Source organism: Sebastes umbrosus, chromosome 22 (assembly GCF_015220745.1).
Source record: "Sebastes umbrosus isolate fSebUmb1 chromosome 22, fSebUmb1.pri, whole genome shotgun sequence".
Taxonomy (NCBI): Eukaryota; Metazoa; Chordata; class Actinopteri; order Perciformes; family Sebastidae; genus Sebastes; species Sebastes umbrosus.
Genome location: NC_051290.1, coordinates 1655631 through 1682660, shown reverse-complemented (window position 1 = coordinate 1682660; position 27030 = coordinate 1655631). Strand labels below are relative to the sequence as shown.

At 37.7% G+C, this 27030-nt stretch overlaps 2 protein-coding genes and 1 long non-coding RNA gene across 4 annotated transcripts; 2 read left to right on the top strand and 1 right to left on the bottom strand.

Annotated features, from left to right (window-relative positions):
* The first annotated feature begins 3853 nt into the window (after positions 1 to 3853).
* LOC119481902 lies at positions 3854 to 5384 on the top strand. Of its 2 annotated transcripts, XR_005205291.1 has the most exons (7): positions 3854 to 3989; positions 4292 to 4409; positions 4486 to 4606; positions 4711 to 4842; positions 4930 to 5038; positions 5171 to 5253; positions 5290 to 5384. It is a non-coding gene; the product is annotated as an uncharacterized LOC119481902 (long non-coding RNA). The 2 variants fall into 2 exon arrangements; XR_005205290.1 differs by having other exon boundaries at positions 3855 to 3989; positions 5171 to 5384.
* A 3709-nt stretch (positions 5385 to 9093) lies between these two features.
* On the top strand, positions 9094 to 16799 carry LOC119481863 (butyrophilin subfamily 1 member A1-like). The gene is made up of 7 exons (XM_037759170.1): positions 9094 to 9135; positions 10735 to 10843; positions 12118 to 12459; positions 13237 to 13518; positions 13602 to 13692; positions 14688 to 15891; positions 16032 to 16799. Exons 2-6 carry the CDS (start codon positions 10789 to 10791, stop codon positions 14806 to 14808), a joined length of 891 nt encoding a protein of 296 aa, XP_037615098.1. The 5' UTR covers positions 9094 to 9135; positions 10735 to 10788; the 3' UTR covers positions 14809 to 15891; positions 16032 to 16799.
* Positions 16800 to 20191: 3392 nt separating this feature from the next.
* On the bottom strand, positions 20192 to 23769 carry LOC119481892 (type-2 ice-structuring protein-like). Its single transcript, XM_037759225.1, has 7 exons — positions 23660 to 23769; positions 23454 to 23557; positions 23314 to 23355; positions 22056 to 22165; positions 21763 to 21897; positions 21120 to 21231; positions 20192 to 20595 (listed from the first exon to the last, which is right to left on the bottom strand). The coding sequence occupies exons 2-7, from the start codon at positions 23512 to 23514 to the stop codon at positions 20525 to 20527; spliced, it is 531 nt and encodes a 176-aa protein (XP_037615153.1). The 5' UTR covers positions 23515 to 23557; positions 23660 to 23769; the 3' UTR covers positions 20192 to 20524.
* Between the last annotated feature and the right edge of the window lie 3261 nt (positions 23770 to 27030).

Sequence of the window (27030 nt, the reverse complement as noted above, 5' to 3'; positions counted from 1 at the left end):
AGAGGAGCCATGAAGTGAACTGACACCCAGTCCTGCCGTGTCTCCAGTGTGATGGAGACGGTGTCCGTCTGCTGTCTCTGTCCACGGTGCTGAACTCCAGACAGTCAGACCAACACTGACTCATCTGATTCACTCAGATCTTATTAGCTAATCGTGGGTATTTACTCAGCTAATCGTCACTGTGGTAAAAAGCCACAGTGGTGGAAGTATTGAGATCCTTTACTTCAGTGAAAGTACTGAAACTACACTGTGAAAATATTCCACGACAAGTAAGGTTGTCGGTGGTCCCAGCTGACATCATGACAGTTCCTGCATCATGGTTCCTAGCCAACGTCAAGCCAGTCATGCGTCGGGGGTCCTAGCCAACGTCAAACCAGTTCCTGCATTGGGGGTCCCAACCAATGTCAAGCAAATTCCTGTGTCCTGGGTTCTAGCCAACGTCTAGACAGTCCCTACGTCGTGGTCCCTAGACAATGTCAAGCCAGTTCCTGCATCAGGTGTCCCAACCGACCTCAAGCCAGTTCCTGCATTGGGGTTCTTAGCCAACGTCAAGCCAGTTCCTGCGTTGGGGGTCCCAACCAACGTCAAGACAGTTCCTGTGTCCTGGGGTCTAGCCAACGTCTAGACAGTCCCTACGTCGTGGTCCCTAGACAATGTCAAGCCAGTTCCTGCATCAGGTGTCCCAACCGACCTCAAGCCAGTTCCTGCGTTGGGGGTCTTAGCCAACGTCAAGCCAGTTCCTGCGTTGGGGGTCCCAACCAACGTCAAGACAGTTCCTATGTCGGGGGTCTTAGCCAACGTCAAGACAGTTCCTGTGTCGGGGTTCTAGCCAACGTCAAACCAATTCTTGGGCAGGAGAACATGTAGCTGTATCATGCCCAGAGGGGGGGTGGTCAGTTGCAACACAATCGACACGCCCCACCCTTTTCACCAGTCCTGTGTCCTTCAAGCGAGCACAGACCCTGAAAAGGTCTGTCCAAGAAATAGAACCGTATGAACGGACAGGGCGCCGACCACAACACCGCCATACATATACACATATACATACATCCTGAGTCAGCGATCCGGCCAACACCTGTTCCTCGTTTCCAGTCGGCGGTCCTGCCAACACCCTGTTGCTGAAATTGATATATGCATCCAAACACTGGAGTAAAACTGTGCTGTGGAGCAGGATGTTGATGATGCGTCGGTGGGTTGGGTTCACTTCTATCTCATACTAGTCGTTTGGGTTTTTATATTCGAAAAGCAATAGTCTAAAGATGACATTTATTATGGTGAGAAAACTTCTTTCTTAAGTAAGCCCAGAGACGACATGAACCAGAGGACCATTTAAAAGTTAAAGTTAAAAGTTCAGACATTTTTTCAGACTTTTTTTTCAGACTTTTTTTTCAGACATTTTTCAGATCTTTTTTTGTCCGACATTTTTCAGATCTTTTTTTCAGATATTTTTTTAAGACTTTTTTTTCAGACTTTTTTTTCAGACATTTTTTCAGTCTTTTTTCAGATATTCTTTTTTTTCGGACATTTTTTCAGACTTTTTTTTCAGACTTTTTTTCCAGACTTTTTTTCACAATTTTTTTCAGATATTTTTTTTGGACATTTTTTCAGACTTTTTTCAGATATTTTTTTTTTTAGACTTTTTTTTCAGGCTTTTTTTTCAGACTTTTTTTCGGATTTTTTTTCAGATTGTTTTTCAGACTTTTTTCGGAATTTTTTTCAGATATTTTTTTCAGACTTTTTTTTCGGAAATTTTTTCAGACTTTTTTTCGGAATTTTTTCAGACTTTTTTTCGGAATTTTTTCAGACTTTTTTCAGATATTTTTTTCAGACTTTTTTTTTGGAGATTTTTTCAGACTTTTTTTTCAGACTTTTTTTTCGGACATTTTTTCAGACTTTTTTTCAGATATTTTTTTCAGACTTTTTTTTCAGACTTTTTTTTCGGACATTTTTTCAGACTTTTTTTTCAGACTTTTTTTCAGACTTTTTTTCGGACATTTTTTCAGACTTTTTTTTTCAGACTTTTTTTTCAGACTTTTTTTTCAGACTTTTTTTCGGACATTTTTTCAGACTTTTTTTTCAGACTTTTTTTTCAGACTTTTTTTTCGGAAATTTTTTCGGAATTTTTTTCAGACTTTTTTTCGGAATTTTTTTCAGATATTCTTTTCAGACTTTTTTTCGGACATTTTTTCAGACTTTTTTTTCGGACATTTTTTCAGACTTTTTTTTCAGACTTTTTTTTCAGACTTTTTTTCAGACTTTTTTTCGGACATTTTTTCAGACTTTTTTTTCAGACTTTTTTTTCAGACTTTTTTTTCAGACTTTTTTTCGGAATTTTTTTCAGAATTTTTTTCAGACTTTTTTTCGGAATTTTTTTCAGATATTCTTTTCAGACTTTTTTTCGGAATTTTTTCAGACTTTTTTCAGATATTTTTTTCAGACTTTTTTTTTGGAGATTTTTTCAGACTTTTTTTTCAGACTTTTTTTTCGGACATTTTTTCAGACTTTTTTTCAGATATTTTTTTCAGACTTTTTTTTCAGACTTTTTTTTCGGACATTTTTTCAGACTTTTTTTTCAGACTTTTTTTCAGACTTTTTTTCGGACATTTTTTCAGACTTTTTTTTCAGACTTTTTTTTCAGACTTTTTTTCAGACTTTTTTTCGGACATTTTTTCAGACTTTTTTTTCAGACTTTTTTTTCAGACTTTTTTTTCGGAAATTTTTTCGGAATTTTTTTCAGACTTTTTTTCGGAATTTTTTTCAGATATTCTTTTCAGACTTTTTTTCGGACATTTTTTCAGACTTTTTTTTCGGACATTTTTTCAGACTTTTTTTTCAGACTTTTTTTTCAGACTTTTTTTCAGACTTTTTTTCGGACATTTTTTCAGACTTTTTTTTCAGACTTTTTTTTCAGACTTTTTTTCGGAAATTTTTTCGGAATTTTTTTCAGACTTTTTTTCGGAATTTTTTTCAGATATTCTTTTCAGACTTTTTTTCGGACATTTTTTCAGACTTTTTTTTCAGACTTTTTTTTCAGACTTTTTTTCAGACTTTTTTTCGGAAATTTTTTCGGAATTTTTTTCAGACTTTTTTTCGGAATTTTTTTCAGATATTCTTTTCAGGCTTTTTTTTCAGACTTTTTTTTCGGATATTTTTTCAGACTATTTTTTCGGAAATTTTTTCAGATTTTTTTCAGATCTTTTTTTTTTTAGACTTTTTTTCGGACATTTTTTCAGAATTTTTTTCAGACTTTTTTTCAGACTTTTTTTCGGAATTTTTTCCAGATTTTTTTTCAGACATTTTTTCAGACTTTTTTTTCAGACTATTTTTTCGAACAAAAGGGGTAAGGGGATCCTTTTTAAATAAATAAATAAATAAATAAATAAACAAACAAACTAATAAATAAATAGATAAATAAACAAAGCAGAAAAACATATTGCAATTTCATTTTTGTCCAACATGGTGCAGCCCTAATTTGTACATTAAGAGGACTGTAGCACAGCATGGAAGTAAGCGCAGCGCTCTGTTTATTTTAATGTGGAAGTGCAATAAAAACTTGCTGTCACTAAAAATCAATGAATAATCTTAATAAATAATCGCGATATCAATATTATCTACATTATAACCGTGCAGCCTTACCCCTGACAGACTGCCACAGAGCGTTTACAATAACTGCTGTAAGGGACGGTCACCTCTGCTCTCTTTGTGGAGCCACATCTGGGTGAGGAATTTGGAAAAAAAAAAAAAACTGGGCTGAACTGTTTTGGCTGATTTTCATTTCTCACCCACACCTTAAGACACAACTCTCAGTTGCATGTGAGTTTGTTCCTCCTATGTTTGTTCTTCTAATTAATCGCGTGAAAACGATCGGTTTGGTGACATTGGCAGAGCGTTGACATGTCCACGGGGCATGAGTGGGGAGTTTAAGAGTGAGAGGAAGAGACACCAGACAATCAGACGGAGGAGCAACGAGAAACCAGAACACATCCGTGGTGAGTTGTTTTCCTCTCTCTGTATGTTTCAGGGCGACAATCTGAGGAGTTTGGGTTAGAAAACGTTTGTCAAGGTGGCTCCTCGTGTCCCAGGTGGTTCAGTGAACGCTGAATACTAAAGTCTGATAGTTGATGTCAGACCATATAGCAGCTGAATACAAGATATTACATTTGATAGTTCATTTTCTACAAGGTGTTATGGGGGTTATGTACCAAACAAAGTTAACGTTGTAGGCAGTATCGATCTACCGACTCCTTTAAGAGGTGAATTATGGTAATAGGATGTACTCTTACCTTCCCAGGTCATATTCCAGCTGTGGAGAGTTAGTGAAGCCTGAGTCATGCATCCAGCTGTGTTGACCGCTGTCCTGCTATTGGTGGGCGTCTTGGACGCCGTTACAGCCCAATCTGATGAAACCAGTAAAATACCATCACCATCACCAACACATTACTGAACTAACTAACTTCTTTTATTAAAGCACTTTTGTTCCCACAGTGTATCCACCTTCGGAGATCTGTGTAGATCATGAACCTGAGGAATGTGGCGAGGACTGGATCTACATGTCTGAGGATCGCTGTGTGAAATCGAGACTCCAAAGACTTTCCAGGAGGCACAGGTGATGCAGACGCACACATAAAGTCGTCATCATCATCTCTTATATGTCGTGGTAAAGTGCCGGTGTTAAGACTTTTTCTGCCCCCACATTTCTGTTGATTTCAGGACGAGTGCGTCTCTGAAGGTGGCGGTCTGGTGTCACTGCACAATGAGGGAGAAGTGATTGAGGTGCTTTGTTTGAGCTATTCTGCCAGTACTGACCTCAAACAATTCTGGATTGGAGCTGAAATATCAGGGGTGAGCAGTGTTACGTCTCGTTGTGATCAGACTGATTGGCCGGTTAGTAAACTCAGAACTGATCCTTATACCTTTGTGTGTTTTCAGGAAGAGTTTAAATACGTTGATGGATCTGCATTCGACTACCATCAATGGCATAATGGTCAACCAGACAATTTTGCTGGAGACGAGGACTGCGTCGAGTTGAACTACGAAGGTAAGAAAAAAAAAAAGGAGGTCTTCATCAAGTTGAAACGAGCACTTTACGACAACACTGTTCCTGCATGAGGCCCATTATCTGCCAGCTGAAAGCAGGAAATGTGAACACCTTCTCTATCTTTTCTTTCAGAGTGGGGATTGTGGAACGATAACGTCTGCACAAAGAAGAAGCCCTTTGTGTGCGCCAAAGAGCTGTGATCATCACCAGCTAATGTCACATGAAATCACAGTCAGCGTCGACACCGACAGCTGATCAGCTCTGCTGCAGGTGGACCGGTCTGTTTCATGATAACCACTGAAAACACAAGCTCTTAAATTTACTGCAATAAAAACTTCAGCATTCATGTTCCAGCGTCTTTGTTTTATTTATATTTAGAAATATGAAATGTTGATCAAGTTCTTCTAGATTTCTTTTAAACAAAACTCTGGAAAAACAAACAGTTCTACAACAGATTTCATTCTGTGTGTACTAACCTCTCTAAAGGATAAGTCTAATCATAATCTATATCTCTCTACTAATCAATAAATCCCATGAAAACACCAAATCCAACAATGAATTGATTCTAACAGACTCAATAGAAACCTCTAATCTACGAGAATATGGCGACGTTCTTTCCCTTCTGCAGAGCTGCTGCAGGTTGTGTCAAAGTAAATGAACGTATCGGTTTGTTTAAACCTCTTTAGGGGTCAAACAAGAAGATGTTTTGTCTCCCACTTTGACTTGACGTGCAGATTCCATTTCAAGAGGTAGGAAACACATTTGGCACACTTTGGGTATCCTACACGGGCAGACAAGAGAGCTCTCTAGTCTCTCTAGTTGTGACACTCACATAGACCGCTAGACGGTGCGGGACTTGTCCGACCGTCGGCTTGGTGTGTCAGGACCTTTACAGGATGAGAGTCCAGACGGCTGGCAGGTAACAGAAATTAAAAAAACCAACGATGCAACGTAGCCAAACTGAGAAAAGAGAAGGAGACTAAAAGCACCAGGAGAAGAGGGGTGATAACGAAGTGACAGGTGAAACCCATCAGGGGGCAAAATAAAACAGGAAGCTACGGAAAAATGACAAGAAACAAAGAAAGCATAACCTTTAGAACACAGGGGCCTGACACAAGGTAAAGGAAAAGTGCATCATGGGAAATGCATTTTACAGTTATAACACACACAGTCTGCCGATCCAGGTGATTCAGTCCAATGACTTCAGGGAGGTTAAACACTGGTGTTGTCACAGCTAGATCTACGTGGAGCCAGTGTTTGCATTACTCTGTAGCTTTAGGGGGTTTCTTATCGCACGCTGCTGCACAAAGCTGATCAGCCAACAGAGCTGAGATACAGTTCAAGCATTTAAGGTTTAGGTTTAGTAGAGTGTTGTATTGAGATGGGCTTGAAATAACGTGAACGTTTCCTTTAACGGAGCACAGACCAATACACGCTGTTTCTTACGTTGATAAATGCTGTGCTGTTTTGCAAGTCTAGAAGGTAAGGTATGCGAAACACTTGCAAAAAAATCTCACAAGACTGGGTGCCCGACGACCTATCCTCATCTTAAAGGGACTGTTTGTAACTTCTTACTCGTATAAATCATTGCTGGTCGGTGTCTCATGGTCTCTCGTGTGTCTCCGCTGTTCAGACTCAGACTCCAACACAAACTCCAGTGAAGCACCAAAACCTCTTGGTTGTATCTAGTGAAGCCCGTCTGTTAAACAGTGTTGGCCGCGGTCGGAGGACGCGGGGGAGACCGTAGCTTTGGTCTCCAGGACCGGAGTCTCTGCTGTACTCTGCTCCTCTGCCTGCCTTCACTCACACACCGCGCTCGTTCTTTCTCTTCCGCTCCACTCTCACGTGCATGCTGCTCACTCCACACTGCAGAAGAGTTAGTAGCTCTGAGAATATCCATTAGCTTTGCTGATACACAGTTTGATATATTAGCAGGGTAGTTCCTTCAAATTGTTGAGTGTGAGACCTGATCCAGTCTAAACTCAGTTCAGCCCAGTTTGGGTCTTTTCAATCTGGAAGGCGTTTAAACAACATTTTAAGAAGATTTCGCCTGTCATGTGTGTAGGCAATAAAACCCCTTGGTTAGGTTTAGGACAAACATCGAGGTAAAAAAAATATGTACATTAAATATATACAAAAAAACACGTAAAATAAGTACGGAAAACATGTCAGAAACATCATAACTTCAAAATAAGGCAACAACAACCCTTACAGAGTCTCTCTCTCTGTGTAAGATGATATAGTAGTTACTGAGTTCAGTCCAGGTGAGTGGCGTCGCCTCTGGGGCCTTTAAACCGTTTCAATGTTTAATGAACAATACATCTTTTTCTTCTGATGAGTACCACCAAAGATAGTTTGCTCAATATTTGAAGTTGAAGTGTGGGGACGGCAAATAGATTCAAATATAAGTTGAACATTATAACGTGTGCTTTTCAAACTTATTCAAGTGTTATTCAATATTCTGGATGAGGTGTAAAGTTTGACGGCACCCGGCAGGAATGATCTCCCGTATCGTACGGGGCTGAATACATCTGTTGCTAAAGGTGCTCTTGAACTTGGCTGTCGTGCCCACAAGAGGGCACAACAGGCTTTCTGACAGATAGTTAACTTCAGTTGCACGTCTTAGCCTAAATATGATAAAAAAAACTGTCTTATGTTAAAGATATCCAAGGTCACATGAAGAATGTGTCGTACCACCACATGGTGTAAAGAGAAGTTCATTAAGTGCAAGTTGGGTTTTAAACTCTTCTGCTTCATGACGGAACGTGTCCATGAACAGGAACTCAGTGGTGGAGGAGACACTTACTAATACTGACATGGGCACTGGAAGTAGGGGGGACCAAGGTCGCTATTGGCTTTTCAGACAATCCCATCCACCCCGTGCATGTCCAGACTGGAGGGAGTCAGAAGTGTTTTTCACGTCTACAGATCTCATGTTAATCTGGTCAGCAGTTTCAACGACGTTTTCTTCTAGGAGAGCACCACATCAGTCTCTCAAAATCCTCAGGGAAACACTGCATTAAGTCATCCAAAGCTGGCACCCCCTCCCCCCCCCACACTGAATACTGATACTGATTTGTGCTACATCCGGATCATTTACACACTGGCTACAGTAAGTCAAATATAATCATCAATCAACGTTATAAAAAGACGTGAGAAGTACATCTAAACTTCCAGAAGGTGTTTCAGGGCTGCAGGGAGGTGTTGGCTGCTCTGAGGTGAGAAACAGAACCAGGCTTTGGAGGATGGCCTTAAAGAGACGGGAGGTAAAACAGCCGGTTATAGACGAGAGTCTACAGCACCCTCTGTCAATCAATACTGAGGCAGAACTGGTCCAAGACAAAGGAACTTACTGAATCAGTGATCAAATCAACAGGAAGCCACTTCCAGATATCCAGCAGAAAAGCAGCAGCATGAAAACAGGAACAGGAACGAGGTCCAGGTGGCTGGATAACACAAATGGTCAACATGACGGACTGGCAAAGGGGGAAAGGGCCGGGGGGATAATGAGAGCCAGGTTGTGTCGGCAGGTGGGGATGATTTGAGGATGTGGGAGTCAGGTGACTGGTGATTGGTGGGAAAGTCCGAGGACATCTGGTGGACAGGTGGAGGATGGCAGGTGTGCAAAGTTCCTCAGAAATGCATGGTGGGCCTGAGGGGGGGTTGAGAGGTGGCAGAGAGGCAGCCGTCGTCACAAACGGTGCCTCAGTTATTGGTGATTTACGATAAAGTTGCAGGAAGTGGGTTTGCAAGCAGACTCCCAAAAGGAAAATGCAAAAGAGGAACTTTTAAATTTGTCTGTTGATATTAAAAAAACTGTATATTTATTTAGAAAAAAGCCCATTCAGAAATAGAGCACATTTTAGATGCAGAGTTTGGTATGAAAACATTCATATATCGTCACTGTCTGCATGCAGGACAGCTGATCGTATTTCACATGAGGGCTGAGACAGGAAGTTGTTGAACTGTTGAAAACAACAAGACGTGTCTTGAAAGGCGTGTGCTCGCGTGACACCAAGCACTTGATTTGCATCTGTAAAACAACTGCGTTTCACATCTGTATTTGACACAGCATGAGAAAGACAGGACAACAGCAGGTAGGAATTGTTAAAAAGATTACAACTTTTCATAATATCAGCATGACTATAAAACAACATGAGAGAGATTACTTTGGGAGGTGAAAAGGACCTATCATGTTTAGAAGTTACTTTAACTGTGGTGGAAGAATCGGAGTAGAAAACCACTAATACTGCATTTTATATGTAAATACCTTAAGTTTCAGTAAAAATATAGGAGCATTTGCAGTGAAAAAGTAGTTTAAGTTAGTTTATTATTATATTAAGAGTTCTCATTTTGAATAATATTCGACATTTGACGATGATGTAACGTTTCAGGTTGTAGAGCTGAAGGGCGGAGCTAAGAGCTGTATTATGGGGGATTTAAAAACAATGCTGCGTGTTGTTGTTGTGGTTGAATATCTTGCATGTCAGATTACTTAGTTACTGCTCATCTGATGAAGGACTTAAACAGAAGTTGTACAGAAAACAGTATTGAACTTCAAATGGGATTTAACTCTAGCAGCATGGTGTTTAACAACAACAACAACAAAGCCTGTCACACGGCTGCTGCTTCACATCCTGTTACTGACTGTAGGCCTTTAACTAACCACAGTCGCCTGCAGCAAGCACAAACTGCACCGCAGAATAGTCTTCTGAAGAGCAGAACATATGCATTATTTCTTCCAATAGAAAAATAGAAACTGTTGTTGCGTTTTACTCATTTTGCAACAGAATACCACGCAGAAAGTGAAAGCAAAAACTATGGCGTATGAAAGGCTGACAGAGGAGAGAGCAATAAACCTGAAAAGCAAAGCAACATATAACTTTCCCTTTAAATGCAGCCTTACAAAAAAGAAGTTGATTCAAGTGTGCTATTAGTGGACTTCTTTTAAACTTAAAATAAGAGAGTATACTTTCAGATTACTTTTTATGTTCTTATCTAAGTTAAACTTAACAAAACTATACTTAAGTATACTGGGCTTATACAGACAAGACAGAAATGTCTAAGTGTACTCCGCAAGTAAACAGAAAAGTCCAAGTATACTTGGTTTATACTGAAAAGTATACAGAAAAGTATATTTGGATAAGTACTAAAAGTAAACACTTGCAGTAAAAACTATTAAGCTAGTGAGAGTATACTTTAAAGTGTACTTTCAGAAACTAAAAAGAGGCTACAAGTAAATAACCATTAAACTAACAGTAAAGCTTTAAGTTCACTTGAAATAAAGTTCATATTTTAGTCGCAGTACAAAATACAACATGGAGGTAAACTGGTTGTGTACTCAAAGTTTACAACTCTTACATTTAAAGTAGACATTTATAAACTAGAAAGTGTGCCAATGAAGTATTGAAGTAGTACACTTACAAGTATACTACTAGTACATTGATATTAGTATACTTATTACATAAAGTATACTTGGGAATATACTTGAACTTTACTTGAGTTTAATCATAAAATAAACTTGAAGTATACTTCTTTTTTGTAAGGGTAAACATCACATCTGTCCTTAGCTTAAGCGTTTATATTGTCTTCAGATTTATTTACTTTTAAGCAATGACATCTCTTTTGTGTAAATATCATGAATACAAACTGAATAACCATTGTCTTCCGTTTTACAACTTTCTATTCATTTTCAGAATTCCAGGATGCGGAAGCAGCTATAGGAAGGAGTGGCCTTCAGTGACTTCAGAATGTTGCTGTTATATACCTTGATCTTCTTCCGTCTCCTGTTACCGTCACACGGAGGTAATTTCAGTGCAAAACACGTGAATAACACCGTTATGTGCTTTAGAGGTCAAGGACACAATTCAACTTCATTAACTTTATAAGAGAATATTCCAAAATGATTCCAAAACTATTAAGTGTCAGCTGCATTTTTCAGCCGATTAGACTGTTATCAGGCTATTAAATAGGCGTTATCAGTCGCTATAAGCACCATAGATGTGGGTCAGTAGGGGTCTACTACACCCATTAGTAGGTTTTATCATCTATTCACATGGTAGATCACCGGAAGAAGGTTTAAAAGAACACAACAGCGACCTCTAGCGACCGTAGTAATTATGACAGGAGCAGAAGCGGAAGTCAGGCGCTGTAGTATAAACAGCATGAAACTCCATATGGGGTGGAGGTCGGGGACGATAGATGGGAACAAAGTGTTTTTCCCTGAACTTAAGTTTTTTTAGCCTAAACATAAAGAAGTTGTAGTTTTGTTGCCTAATAAACCTAAATAAGTTGTATGTTGTTGCCTAAACCTAAAGAAGTTGTAGTTTTGTTCCCTAAACCTAAAGAAGTTGTAGTTTTGTTGCCTAAACCTAAAGAAGTTGTAGTTTTGTTATCTAAACCTAAAGAAGTTATAGTTTTGTTGCTTAAACCTAAAGTAGTTGTAGTTTTATTGTCTAAACCTGAAGAAGTTGTAGTTTTGTTGCCTAAACCTAAAGAAGTTGTAGTTTTGTTATCTAAACCTAAAGAAGTTATAGTTTTGTTGCTTAAACCTAAAGTAGTTGTAGTTTTATTGTCTAAACCTTGAAGAAGTTGTAGTTTTGTTGCTTAAACTTAAAGAAGTAACTGTTTTTTTGTTGCCTAAACCTAAAGAAGCCTTTTTGTTTGTGTTCAAAATGTGATGTTTTATTCACTTTTACATGTCAGAACGTGTTGCTTTTAAGTTTCACTTTCACTTTGACAACGCAGTAAGTGTAGTAGGCCCCCTAATGACCCACATCTATGGTGCTTATAGCACTGATAACGTCTATTTAATGGCCTGATAACAGTCGAATCGGGTGCATTTTTAGTGCCAATGACTGGTGTCATTCCTCGGGTGTTCTATTAAAGAACCATATAAAGTTAATTCCTGTGACATAAATGTCACTAGAGGTCACAGTTCCAAGTACAATCTTATGTAGGCCGTATATTTTACTCATTATTGATACTGGAAGTAGATCCGATCCTACAATCTGATCTACAAAGAGCCCTGTAGTGTAAAAAGTCAGTCAGGATTAAACCACAGATCTGTTTCTCCCCAGGTCGACCTCAGCTGATCGGCTCATCTCAGCCAATAGTGGCAACGGTTGGTGATGACATCATTCTGCCATGCCACCTGGAACCTGCCACGGATGCTTCTGACATGAGGTTGGAGTGGGCGAGACCTGACCTGAGCCCCGGGTTCATACACGTGATGGCGGCGGGTCGAGAACACGTCGATGACAAACAGCCGTCTTACAGAGGAAGAACTTCAATATTCGTCGACAAACTGAAGCACGGAGATGTTTCACTGAACCTCTCTGAAGTAAAAGTGTCGGACGAGGGAACGTACAGATGTCTCGCTCCCTCACTGGGTCGAGCCACTTTCATTAAGCTTGTTGTTGGTAAGTGATATTTTAATAACATGATGTAGAGCGTGTGTTTGTGTGCTTATACATAACTTAGAATTGTACCATACGATGTTCCCATACATACAGCAGAATGACAAACATGGACAAAATATTAGAAAGCTGCTGATTGCAGTCATTGGTGGGGGAAACCTTCAGGTCTTTTACTGAAAGGTGTAGTTAGACACTTTGGGATATACACTTCTTCGCTTCAGGGGCAATCAGCTAGTCTGGTTCTGTACAAAGGTAACAAAATCTGCCTAACACACCGCTATAGCCAACCCTTTCTCATTCCCAACTTGTCACATACAGACCCTTGGTCAAGAACCCCTTTGGTGTCACTTTAGGCAACAAAACTACTTGGTTAGGTTTAGTAAAAGATCGAGGTTTGGGTTAAAATAAGTACAATTGTTACGTAACTTCAGTTAGTCTATGTTACATATGTGACATAAGTTGAGTAGTTTACGAGTAGTAGTATTTTGTTTGAGAAATGTAAAACCACGTTGTGGTTTTACAGAGGGGTTATGGACTTGTTTCTTGAGTAACTTCCTGAGGTCTCTGCTGGTTGCCTGGCGACCTCATTGGGGCAACAAGACAATCCCACTGTAAAACCACAACCACAAGATCTTTTTTGCACACTTTGGTTCTTGAAGGCCCAATCAGATTATTCTTTTACCGTACACATGCATGCAAAATAATTATTGCCGCGTCTGAAACCAGGCCAGATAATATGTTAAACTTGTATCAATCACAATCCTCTCTCTCATTTTTTAGTCGCTGCCTCCTCACCTGATATCACCGTGATGAACAGAGCCAGTCTCAGAGTGGTTCTGCAGTGCGAGTCTGAAGGCTGGTATCCAGAGCCTGAGGTGTTGTGGCTGGACGGTGAAGGAATCCTCCTCTCTGCTGGACCTCCAGAGACAGTCAGAGGTCCTGATGAACTCTATACTGTCAGCAGCAGAGTGACTGTGGAGAAGACACACAGCAGCAGATTCACCTGTAGACTCCAACAGAAGAACACCAACCAGACCAGAGAGGCACACATCCATCTGCCAGGTAGAAGTTATAATATATCGTATTCTTAATACATAAATATCATGTTGTTCTGTGATTTATCATTTCAATTGATATCTTCACAGTCCTGTCTAGGTATGTGAAACTTCTCCTGGCTCCAGGCTTGCTCAGTGTCTTGGTGTGTTTTGGATTCATAGTACATGGATGGCCGAAAAGGTATACTTTTGCTTCTCTTGTTTTTTTTTATTTTTATTTCAAGATACTATTTCTTTAGAGTAATGGATAAATGCTGCTTAGCCAAGTTTCACTTGGACACTACAGGTACAAATAGGTTACATGGTCCTGAAGGTCTGAGGGACTGAGCAACTTATAGACATTGCAACTGAACCTTAAAGCCAATGCTGTAGCTAACTGGAGTAACATGCATTAGTCCATCAGAGACTGGCAGCTAAAGAAAAATGGCAGCATTGTACGACGGAGTATTTGGGCCACATTGAGGAAAAAGAAATCGGAGATTTTGAGAATAAAGTCACAATATTACTAGAATAAAGTCATACATTTTTCAGAGAAAAAATTAGTAATATTATGAGAATAAAGTCATAAGTCTACGAGAAACAAAGCCGTAGTATCATGAAAATTAAGTTATAATATTATAAAGTAGTAATTTTTAGGTGTTATTTTAGAGGGGAAATGGTGTGAAAATGAGGAACGTGGAGCATCTTGTGAAGTTATACTTTAGTTTAGGTTTCACAAATAACAAAATACTTCATAATTTGGCTCATCAGCGCCACATTATCATCAGTATCAGGACCTGGAAAAGATTGTACAAGAAATTGTGTTTATTCTCCAGAAAGATCCGCACAGACCTGATGGGGAAACTGATTCTTTTTGGATGAGGAAATGTCTTTTTTTCTCGTAAAGTTATGACTTTATTCTTGTAATATTAAGAATTTTTTCTCGTAAAGTTATGACTCTCATCTTGTAAAATTAATCTTTTAATATCACGTTTTTTTTTTCATAATATTATGACTTAATTTTTTTCCCTCAATGTGGCCCTAATACTCCATCGTAGCATTGGTTACAGTCGATACAAAGCATTTAATATCACAGGAGGGACCTGGGTTTTCATTCTGTCCTCTGCAGCAGTCAACACTGGTTTCCTTTAACCCTGAAGATGAAGTAGCAAATAACCTGTTTTATTTGTTTACTAGCCGGGAGGCGGACTGTCGACATTTAACTGAGGTGAAAACACAGGAGACTGACGAGCAAGAAACAGCAGGGGCAGAAAACCCTTCAAGCTCCAACATGACAAGAACCTCAGGCCAGGAGTAAGAACTGTAAATCAACAGGTGTTTATTGTATTGTTGCAGCAGGCACAGTTACCACAGCGATACATGTCATAGTTGCCAGTTGTGGTTGCTCTGCTGAACGAGAAAAGGGGGCGGGGATTTACAGAAATCCTTCAAAGATGGTTCTGCCTGAAGCACATGCCAGGTTCTCTTGAGTGTCTCTTTAATTTGTAAAGCGCAATGATTGTATTCTGTAGAAAAACAGGAAACAAGTTTGATTTTTTTTGTCTTTTAAGCATTAGATAAGAGATCAGAACGAGAGGTGGCGTTTGCACGTTGCATGGCTCTCTGGATAGAGTTGGAGGCGTAACCTCTTTCCTTGGATTGAGTAGCCATTGTGTTTGTTTGGCAGTGAAAGGAGCAATTGTGTTTTAGCCTCAAGAACTGACCAACTGGGATATTGTCCTTTAGATGTTTGGTATGATTGCTAGCAGCATGCTGTATATAGAGGTTTGAATAGCTCCAGTTTCATCTTTGTGTATGGTTAAGTCTAAGTTATTGATTTTGTTAGTGCTGAATTCACAGGCGAATTTCAGGAAACTTGAGCTGTTGAGCTAGCCCTGCGATAGTCTGGCGACCTGTCCAGGGTGTACCCCGCCTTCACCCAATGTCAGCTGGGACCGGCTCACAGCTGAATGAATTACTAAGAGCTAATGGAAAAAGAACGATTATTGCAGTCGATGCCACTGGATTCACACTTACTTTGTCATTGCGAGCAACAAATATTGGCCCTTAAGTATAGCCACAGAGCTGCTAGCGTAGCTGTAGACTCTCAGGGGCAAATTCACTAAAAAATTGCGCGGCTTTTGTGGCCGTTAAACCTGCTCAAATGAGACAAAAAGAAATTCTCAAAGCAACCGTAAAGGGAGGAATGCACCCATAACTGCACTGCTCCTGTGCTATTTGCACATATTGAGATGCATACATTTTTCACCAAAATTGGACCCTTTCTTGCAAAAACAGTCCAATTCACAAAGATAAGCGCTAATAGCCACATGCAATTTATGAAATTATTAGCCTTTTCAGAGAGTTATACTGACAGACTGGGATATTAAATCCCAACTACGTATGGGATTTGCACGTATTTAGAGGTACAATGCATACATTTTGCATAAAATTGGACCCTTTCTTGCAAAAACAGTCCAATTCACAAAGATCAGCGCTAATAGCCACATGCAGTTAGTGAAATTATTAGCCTTTTCAGAGACTTATACTGACAGACCGGGATGGATAACAGCAATCAGACACAACGAAGGGTACATTTTGCACTCAGCTGCAAAACTTAATGGGTGTGTTTGCGCTGTAATTTGCACAATATCTTTTGTGAATTGGACCTTGAAACGGGGCAGATAGCCGTTGAAAGTGATTCATGGTGCTACCAGAGGCCGCAATCCATTTTTTGTGAATTTTCCCAGCAGTCAGAGATACAGGAGCTTTTGAACAAGTCTAATATGAATTAGTCTGAAATACTGAATTACTTAAATATGCAAACATACCATTTCATGTATATATATTAAAGTGAAACAAAAAAATGATGTAATTATATGTACAAAATGTAAATTGTAAATACTGCACATTAACTTTATACAATAACATATTATCAGTATAGTATTATTCCAGCACTGATATTCTGTCTTGCACTATTGTAGTAACCTTTATAAAGATAGTTTGTTGTCTAACTCTTGCCTGGACATCATAGCTATATGTTTGTTACTAGTTTGCATATATTTGTTAAGTTTCATATCTTTGTTTAACTGTATGTCCGTATCATTTGTCCTCAGCACTGTTTTTACTTGTAATGAGAGATTGTATGTGTCCACACAGTTTGTCAATTAAGCTGATTCTGAAGTTAATAGGTACTTTCACCTCGTACAATTGCTTCTTGAATGTACTATTGTTATAATGCACTGAACAAAAAAAACTTGTATTCATCATTAATTACTGTGACATAATAAAGTTTAAAGTTTACCTGAGCAGAGAATGAAGTCATCCTCTCCTCTGTGGGTGTTATAAGCCTCATGCTTTGTTGACATAGCCGGGCTGGCTGCGTGTGTATTTAAGTGCATGTTTGTAATCTTTCCTAATTGCAGGAGTATGATGAAGTATTAGGGTCACATTGAGGGGAAAGAAAAGATTACAACGATAAAGTAACTATAATATTATGACTTTATTCTCAAAATACTACGACTTTTTTTCTTGTAAACTTCTGACTTTATTCTCATAATATTATGACTTTTTTTCTCGTAAACTTGACTCTATTCTCATAATATTATGACTTTCTTTCTCTTAAACTTATGACTTTATTCTCATAATATTATGTGCTTTTTCTCGTAAACATGACTTTATTTTTGTAATATTATGACTTTATTCTCGAAATCTCAGATTAATTTTTTTCCTCAATGTGGCCCTAATACTCCGTCGTACAGGAGGCCTTTTTGAATCCAGTCACTGATTTTATTTCCTCCTAACCTTATTTGTTGCTGCAGAAAGATTTTGCAATGTCATAAACACAGCAAGAACATAAACTACTGAAACTGCTCAGGAATGAGACAAGCCTCAGTTATGCTATGGACAAAAAATGACAGACCACATGTCACATGAAAAGAAGAAGTGCTGGTACTTTCCTACTTATATCACTTGTTGCCTAACACCCGTGCTGCTCACCATATCCTGTAAACCAGTTCAACCACACAACACAGATCTGTCAAGCCGTTACAGTCATGCTCGATCCTCTTTATCCCTCAGACTATTAACTGATCCCAAAACATGAACTAAAACATGTCCAAACAAGATAGATGACGATGAGATCATAACACTGAACCCATGTTTGCACAGTGATGTTTCGATTTCTCTCTTACAGTGAGCAGCGCTTGAAGTGGTAAACAAATAAGTGCTAGTACTCTCTTTGTAGATGCTAAACCAAGCTTTAAGCCACTGAGGTGTTGCAGCGTGCTCATGTGATTAACGTTACCATGTATAATTAAAGTCTGAAACACACTTTATGCTTGAACATTCCGTTCGTTTAATTTCCATTAACTTATCCATTAACTTGATTCTTATTATGAGAATAAAGTCAGACGTTTATGAGAAAAAAAAGTCATAATATTATGAGAATAAAGTCAGAAGTTCAAGAGAAAAAAGTCGTAATATTATGAGAATAAAGTCAGAAGTTTACGAGAAAAAATTCATAATACTATGAGAATAAAGTCATAAGTTTAAGAGAAAAAAGTCATAATATTATGAAAATAAAGTCAGAAGTTTAATAGAAAAAAAGTTGTAATATTCTCACCTTTGTTTTATGTATATTTTGGGATCTTTATTTGCTATATTTACATCATTTTTATACTTTCTAATTCATCAAACAGATTTAAACCACAATATATGGATCGTTTGTTTTGTACAGTTTAAACAAACCCTCTTTTTCATGACGTTTAAAGGTATTATGACCAAGTTAGATGTAGAATATGATTTTAAATATATTACAGTATATATAACAACATGAACAGAGGCATATGAGGCTTATCTTCATGACTTAACTCAACAATGACATTCTGACTTTATGCTGAACTGGTAAAAGAACTGGAACTGTCCTGTCATAACAGCGCCATCTGCTGTGTTTTGTGATGTATTAAAAGCTTGCAGAGGTCACATGTTTTCTTTATAGTATTAAATGAAGACCACACTTTATAATAACCATCATTTATAAACGGTAAATTGATTAAAATTAGTTAATAGTTATTTTACTGTTAGCAAACAATTAAATAATTAATAATGTTTACTAATTATTAATAATGCTATGTTATTTTAACAGTTTATAGTTGCACACATCTCAAGTATGTGTTAATGATTATGCAATTATTAGTAAACATTTAGGAAATTGTTTGTAAACCTTCTACTATGTCATAAGTCATATTTACATTTTAACAACAACCTTCTTCTTTTTTTTTACCCTGAGCACAAATTTAAGTTATTTGTCAAAAACAAATGAATCAACTTAGTCAGGAAATGACTCAAATAAATATGAAACTACGTAGCTGCTACATTGAACATTTTAAAAGGAAATTATCATCACATTTAATTCATGATGTCTAATTATCTTTTGATATGTTTAGATATATTTTCTTTTTTTCTGAACTGTTTTTTGTATGTATTTCATTGTTTTTATTGGATTGTTTTGGTTAGGTTTTTCTGCACATTTTGTGTGCTTCTTGTTGTTGTTTAACTTTTGTTGTATTTTTAAAATTAGGTTACGTTATGTTAATTAAGTTTAGATCTTTCTTCCTTTTTTGTTATTGTTTTTTTTCTCCTGGGGTTGGGGGGATGTCCTTTGTATAAGACTGTGGCTTCTTGACCTCTCCTAACACATTTCTTGTTTTTTTTTCATTGACTTAATTTTGTGCAGTTTTATGTATGTGAAAATAAATAAAATAAAATGACATGGCGGAGTAGCAGCGCGTTCATATACGTTTTTTGTTTCAAAATGAAACATATTCCAGCAAAGCCAAAACTAATTTCAAATCCCATTTCAATGATCTCATGGTTAAGGTATTTTCATTTGTAGTAGTATAGTATTTTGATAGTAGTGTTTTAGCTTTTAAATTAAGTTTATTTCAATTTTTAAAAATATACCACTAGAGGGAGCACGCGTACCACCAGTGGTACATGTACCATAGTTTGAGAACCACTGCAACTATAATATGAACTATACTACAAGTGAACTTATTGGTGTTGAACTACTTGCAGAGGCCATAAGGTGTGCAGATGAAATCTTCGGTGTGAGACTTGGTGGAACTATTCATAAACTAGCGCTCTATGCAGATGATGTTATTCTCTTCTTGACAAAGCCCGGAACTTCAATCCCCGCTTTCATGTAATTATAGAGGCTTTTGGCAGGTTTTCCGGCTATAGAATTAATTACGACAAATCTGAAGCCTTGCCGCTGGGAAACTTTAGGGACGGGAGTGATTTGGACAATTTCCCCTTTAAGTGGTCGAACTTAATGGTGTACTCTTAGTTCAATAGTTATATACTTGTAGCCACTTTTTAGTTTATGAACGTACACTTTAAAGCATACTCTCACTAGTTTAATAACTTTTAATGCAAGTATCCTTTTTATAAATTTTCTTTAAGTGAACTTATAGTACTTAGCCATATATACTTTTCTGTAAACTTTTCAGTATAAGCCAAGTACACTTGGACGTTTCTGTATACTTTCAAAGCACACTTAAGACTTTTCTGTATACTTGTCGATGTAAGCCAAGTGTACTTTTGTTAAGTGTATCTCTGATAAGTACATAAAAAGCAAACTGAAATCAAGAGGTGCAATATGTATAACCACACTGTTATAATAGATAGATTTGACCAACTTGTTTCAATGCTTGAGGCTTTTATTGTTGCATAAAGAAAGAATAGTTCATTCTGCAGAATATATGTGAAGTTGTGCTTAAAGCATTCTTTTCATAACACATCCAGTGAGCTCTTATTAAAAGGCACAAGGCCTCCGAGTCACTCCAGCTCTTATCTATGTCGCCTGTCACTTCGTTCCTTATGTAGCGTTACAGCGATAGAAGAGAAAAATACAGATATGAAAGGTAAATTAAACCCGTCAGCTCATATGTGAGATGGATGGTGTGAAGACGGATGTATTTGAAAGCAGCACACAAGGTACAGGTACTTCCTGTCTCTGTAACAGCCATGAATCATCTGATTTTCTTGGCACAGACAGACGGTACTCGATTGTGGCACTGTAAATCATCCCAGCACTTCAGAGCTGCAAGTACAAAAAAAGAAAAAAGAAAAAGTGAGTCAGTGAATGCTACACAAACCAAAACCTCAAAGTGTTTACTGTAATGTGACCAATTATTCTTGATGGCTACAGATAGCTAATACTATGGTCACTGATAAGATACAAATCACTATCAAAAAGTAAATGAGGTAATACTGTGTGTGTTGCAAACAACCAATAGATTCAATGAAACCAAAGAATATCTGACTCAAAAAGACATTATTTGCTTGAGATACAGTATGCTATATCTGTCTGATATCTGGAGAACCACTCATCCAAACAACTTCACACTCAACCACACTTCTTCAGCAAAATACTCGCCGAGTGTGAAGTCGATCGGATAAACTGTTGTCGACAAACATGCAGGACATACAAACATGTGACTCCTTCCATTTTAGTTTGATAATCTCAACTATAAAATTGACCTGTAACACTCAAGATCACTCCCTTTTGTTCTTTCACCTTTTATCTTTAGCATCACTCCTACAAAAATCACAATGTTGTTTTACCTGCATGATTCATGTGCAAACAATTCTGCTTGCCGTGATGGTTATTTGGCTCTCCAGCACACCAGTTCAAGTAGTTGAAAGGTGTACCATCAATCCAGAACCATTGCTTCTCCTGGAAGAATGAAAATAATTGAATATAACATGAAATTAAAGGGTTTCAAAGATAAGATAAGATAAGATAAGATAAGATAAGATAAGATAAGATAAGATAAAAGAAAATAAGATAAGCCTTTGTTGATCCAGAGGAGAAATTCAAGTGTTACAGAAAAGTAAAAATGAATAACAATTAGAAGTATATCAAATAAAAACAAGAATAGAAATAACAGTAGAAACTATACAAAAGTGTTTAATTAAATTTACAGGGCAAGCGATATACATACAGTAGTACTTAAACTATGTGATGAGTGGGATTAGTAGCCTCAAAGTCAGCAAAGTATAATAATAATAATATGATACCGTGTACACCAGAATACTCTAGTAATGAAACACTAGTGTTTGTCTGCCTAGTATATAATGTAATACAATAAAACAAAAACATAATATTGAATGAAAAAATCATATCTAATATATTATATGTAATATTAATAAGTATTATGTAATTGGTGGTCAATATTTGCATCTTGTGCAAAGCTGAATAAAATACCTCCTGTGCATCAGAGCCTCCAATCCATGCTTGTTTGTACTCATGACTGGACATCAGTATCAGCCTCTGAATCTCATGGTACTCCATGACATTGTGAATGGATGCGAGGTTTCCACCCATGGACAGGCAGTTTTTCTACATTACAGGAGATAAGGAGACAGACAGAAAGAGAGAGAGGAGTTGTCAAAGAAAGTAAGAAGGACGACACCAAGTCAGAAGACGAAGCCAAGTAACCAAATGTCCGCGTGTATGCAAACAAAATGGACATGTAGTAGAAGTGTCACTAACATTACCTCAGCTTGAGCCCAGGTCATGGCTATGGGAACGTAATAGAAACAGCGACCGTGGAACTCAGACCAACCACCGTCGCAAGATGTTGACCTCTTGACCAGGTGACTCTTAGCTGAGAACAAATATATAGAGTTTGGTGGTTAACGTGCAGTTTCAAGTTAGTCTCTACAGTATATGTAGAACGTTTACATGACTTTATTAAATGCATTTAAGAACACAAGTTAACACAACACAATACAACAAACTGTAACATAACACCACAATATAAAATAACACAATGCACGATGACATAGTATATCACAAAATAATATAACAACATAAGTTAATATAACACAGTATAATGTACTATAACAACATCATACAACATAAGACAATATAAAATAACATCAAATAAGAAGAAGATAATATAACACACTAACATATAATATAGCATAACATGATGCACAATGAAATAACACAATATAGCACACAGTACTATAACATAAGTTAATGTAACCCAATAAAATATAACAATACATGGTATGATAAAAATAACGTGTGATATGCATAACATGATGCGTGATGAAATAACATAATATAACATAAGTTAACATAACATAACAAAACATGATGCACGATAAAACAATATAACACAAAACAATATGACATAAAATAAGTTATATTATTACAATAGAATATAACAACATAACACAACAAAATAAAACATAACATAAAATAACATAACACATTATAAAATAACATGATATAAGTTAACAAAACAAAATATAACACACTAACATAACATAATATAGCATAACATGATGCATGATGAAATAACATAACATAAGTTAACATAACATAATATAATATAACACAATGCGCGATAAAATAATAAAACACAAAAATTATGACATAAAATAAGTAGAATATAACAACATAATTTATTACACGGCTGTGTTGAATACTCGATTCTGATTGGTTAATCAGGGCATTCTGCGGGCTGTTCTTTCTTTGTAGTAGACCGTTGCTATGGGCGCATTTCTGATGTCGGACTTTTGCGGACCTTTTTTGTGTCAAATTATTGATTTCTTCTGTAAGTTGCCGTGTAATAAGCAGAATAATGTGCAGCTAGCGGGTCATTGTTGTGAAAGAATCCCAGTCAGGGCGATGAGAGACCACCCGCGGCATCGCCCTGTCGGGGATTCTTTCACAACAACGATTCCGCTCGTTGCACATTATCTCTTACGTATAATCTATGAGGAGAAAATCTAAAAACCTCACCTGTTTTGTCACTTCCATTCCCGGATGTTTCCTCTGGAAGAGCTAGAAAGTTTGACACTGCAGTTATTGACTTGGATTGTTACCGTCTATCGACAATAAATATATCTATATATATATATATATATATATATAATACTCACCAGCAGCTCTAGTCAGAGCCATCATGGCACAAACAAGTGCAGACACAGTCAGCGCCTTCATGGTGAAGATGATGAGATGATGAGATGCTGAAGATGATGGTTACCTTCAATACACAGAGACAGACTTGTTACTGGTACTTCTGTACTGACCGTCAGTCCGGTAAAGGAAAGTCAGAAGATCATAAGAAAGTCTGGAGCACGCCTACCGTTTGCCGTCTGTAGCTTCAGCCGTCCCGTGACGAGGTGCTGAACAAGAGGAAGACCAGCTTTTTTATACAGCTACTTATCTTATCATCTCTCAGAAAACAGGGAACTGAGGACAGATGTGTGACACACACACACACACTGTCATACACAGAAGCAACATTATCAGAAATGCTATACTCAGAAACTTCATCAAGTTAAGAAATATGCCGCTGTGCTCTCTTGCTTGCTGCGGTCACCATTGCACTCTGACACTGTAATGTTCCAACTAAATTGGCCCACTTTTTAGTTTATAAAAGTATACTTTTAAGTGTACTCTAACAGTAGGAAGAGTAAACTTTGAGTATACAACTAGTCTACCTCTAAGTTTTATTTCATATTGCAACTATACCATTAGTATACCGATAGTTTACTAGGTTTATACTTATAGCCCACTTTTTAGTTTATAAAAGTACATTTTAAAGTATACTCTCAGTAAAGTACTAGTTTAATAGTTTTTATCCTGCAAGTATACGTGTATATACTTGTAGCCCATTTCACGAAAGTGCACTTTAATGTGTACTCTCAGTAAACTACTAGTTTAAAGGGACTGTTTGTAAGAATCAGAAATGTCTTGTTAACAGCGACACCTGTGGCCGTTAAGTCAACTAAAGTCAGCGTCCTGTTGCTCGCGCTTGTGCTCGCTCTACATAGACATGAAGGAGCATCGCTCAACACAGTGAGGAGACACACGTCAGCTAAAAGCACAATATCACTCTATATTTCAGCTGCTTGGCAGTAATGTTAGCTGACCAGACCAAGGTCTCTCCATGAATCAATGCTGATCCTAGTGTTGGCTTTTCCTGCCTCAGCCTCCCGACCGCGGCCGGAGGGAACAGGGGAGACGCCGGAGTTTTGGTCGGAGACGATAACGTTTCTCTCTGTGGAGCCCCGTCACTTCACAAGACACGGGAAACCTCTGTTGGTCTGGAGGAGCTGCAGCAGTTATTTCTGCACAAACGTCCACTGAACATTCACTAGATATTCTCAGAGCTAAACTAACTCTTCTGCAGTGTGTAATGTGCGCCCATGCACGTGAGAGGTGGAGCGAGTGAGTGAAGGCAGGTAGAGGAGCAGAGTACAGCAGAGACTCTGGTCCTGGAGACCAAAGCTACGGTCTCCCCCGCGTCCTCCGACCGCGGCCAACACTGTTTAACAGACGGGCTTCACTAGATACAACCAAGAGGTTTGGTGCTTCACTGGAGTTTGTGTTGGAGTCTGAGTCTGAACAGCGTAGCCACACGCGAGCGCGCATGGGACACAGACCCACAATGATTTATACGAGTAAGAAGTTACAAACACTCCCTTTAATATTTTTTATCCTGCAAGTATACTTATATATATTTGTAGCCCACATTATACATTACATCACTCTCAGTAAACTACTAGTTTAATAGTTTTTATACTTTTATAAGTACTTATAAGTATACAGTATTTGTACATACTTGTAGCCCACTTCATAGCAGAGATTGGGACTCCAGTCTGCGACATGGACTTGAGTCGTGCTGAAGTCGCACACACACACACACACACACACACACACACAGTGACTTGAGACTTGCAAAACATGACTTTTTTTAGTTCATAAAAGTATATTTTGTATACTTTAACTTATAGTACTTAGCCAAAGATTTATGTATTACATAAAGAGACTTGCTCCTTCTGCTATAAGACTTGATGATTTGCGATGACTTTTGTTAAGCACATCTCTGATTAGTACATAAAAAGTAAACTGAAAGTCTACTCTCTTATTTTAAGTTTAGATTAAATATTATAACAAACTGACAGTCCTATATACGATACAGTACAATGAAAAAAAGGCCTTCAGTGATGATTTTGCAACATGCAAATCTACCTCAGTGACTCAGTGAAATGTATGCAGCAGAGATAAAATAACTCAGATGCAACAGTTCATCAACTTCTTCTTTAAATTCACGTACTGCATGACACCAGGGCAGATACAGTGAATACTCGTTTGTCTTGGTTAAGTGTAAAGAACAGGATACATTACTTTGTTTTATACCAAATATCATCACGACTGAATCACCAAAGATACTTTATAGAAACGTCCTTTTCAGACAGACATTGTTTTACAAGGCATCCCGTCATCTGAGGGTTCTCAGATGACGGTAAATTATCGAGCAGTTCTGACATGGAATTTTCTTCTAACAGGATTTTGCTTTGTAGTAAAACAAGTTTTAATAAAATGTTACGATTGTATTTATTTACACAAGAAATGGAGTAGCCAAACATGGCCCTAAAATGTGAATCTGATGGAAAGAGATATCCATCCTGATGTATTTGTTATCAGGGGAGTTGTGTTGTTATGTTAGTTTACTTTAGAAGATACTGCAGGTTTAAACTATTTATTTTAACAGCTCATAATGAAGTCAGACAAACAGAATCATCAACGAGGGGATACGGGAAATGTAAAATATTGATCCACAAAATTTACGTTACTCAAACTGCTTTTTCAGTTACAGAAACTAAACAGTGGAATGATCTCTTTACAGATATTAGAGGAATGTTAAAAAGGCGATTGTGGAGCTTTTCAACTCCAAAAAGGCAGATAATCACAGGTTCCTGTTAATTTATAATGGACATCTGTGTTGTGATATTTAAACAAACTATCCGTCAACAAGGAAATAAAAGCCCCTCGTCTACAGACCGGTCTCTGTAGACGAGAACTGTAAAAAACAAGCTGTTTTTGGCTGCTGTTGTTGTTATAACCTTAGCCTGTAGCGGTCCAGCGCTTTGCATTGTGGGATACAGTAGGCGAGGCAGACTGGTCCGATGCATTCTGGAGATTTTTTCCAAATCAGTACGACATCTGGGTATTTTTGTCATACTGTAGATTTTGCTTTTGTTTGCATACTACATACTACATTTCGGCATAATCAGTACGTACTACTAGCATAGTATGAGGTTTTGAATAACATTGTGTTGGTTTGCCATTAGTAGTGTTGAGTCTTATGGGGTGTGTGGATTCTCAGATACTGATTAAGACACATTTGTTTACACATATGACTCAGCAAACATAATGTAGTGGAGATAAGATGATAACTCTGATGAAATAATACCGCAACTTCTCCGTTTAAGTTGTTTTCACATGCTTCTACTTCTTCAAAATGTTCCGGGGCGATGAGATACCAAAGCTTTTAGTTAATTGATCGTCATAAGTACATCTGCAAGTCATGTTGGAAAACATACCATCCGTGACCTTTTTGAAGAAATAAACATTAAATCAATTAAATACAAAAGGCAATGAGATTGTAAAATAGCTCAAATCATCTCAAATAAACCAACTTCAAACAATAACCACAACAATATAGGA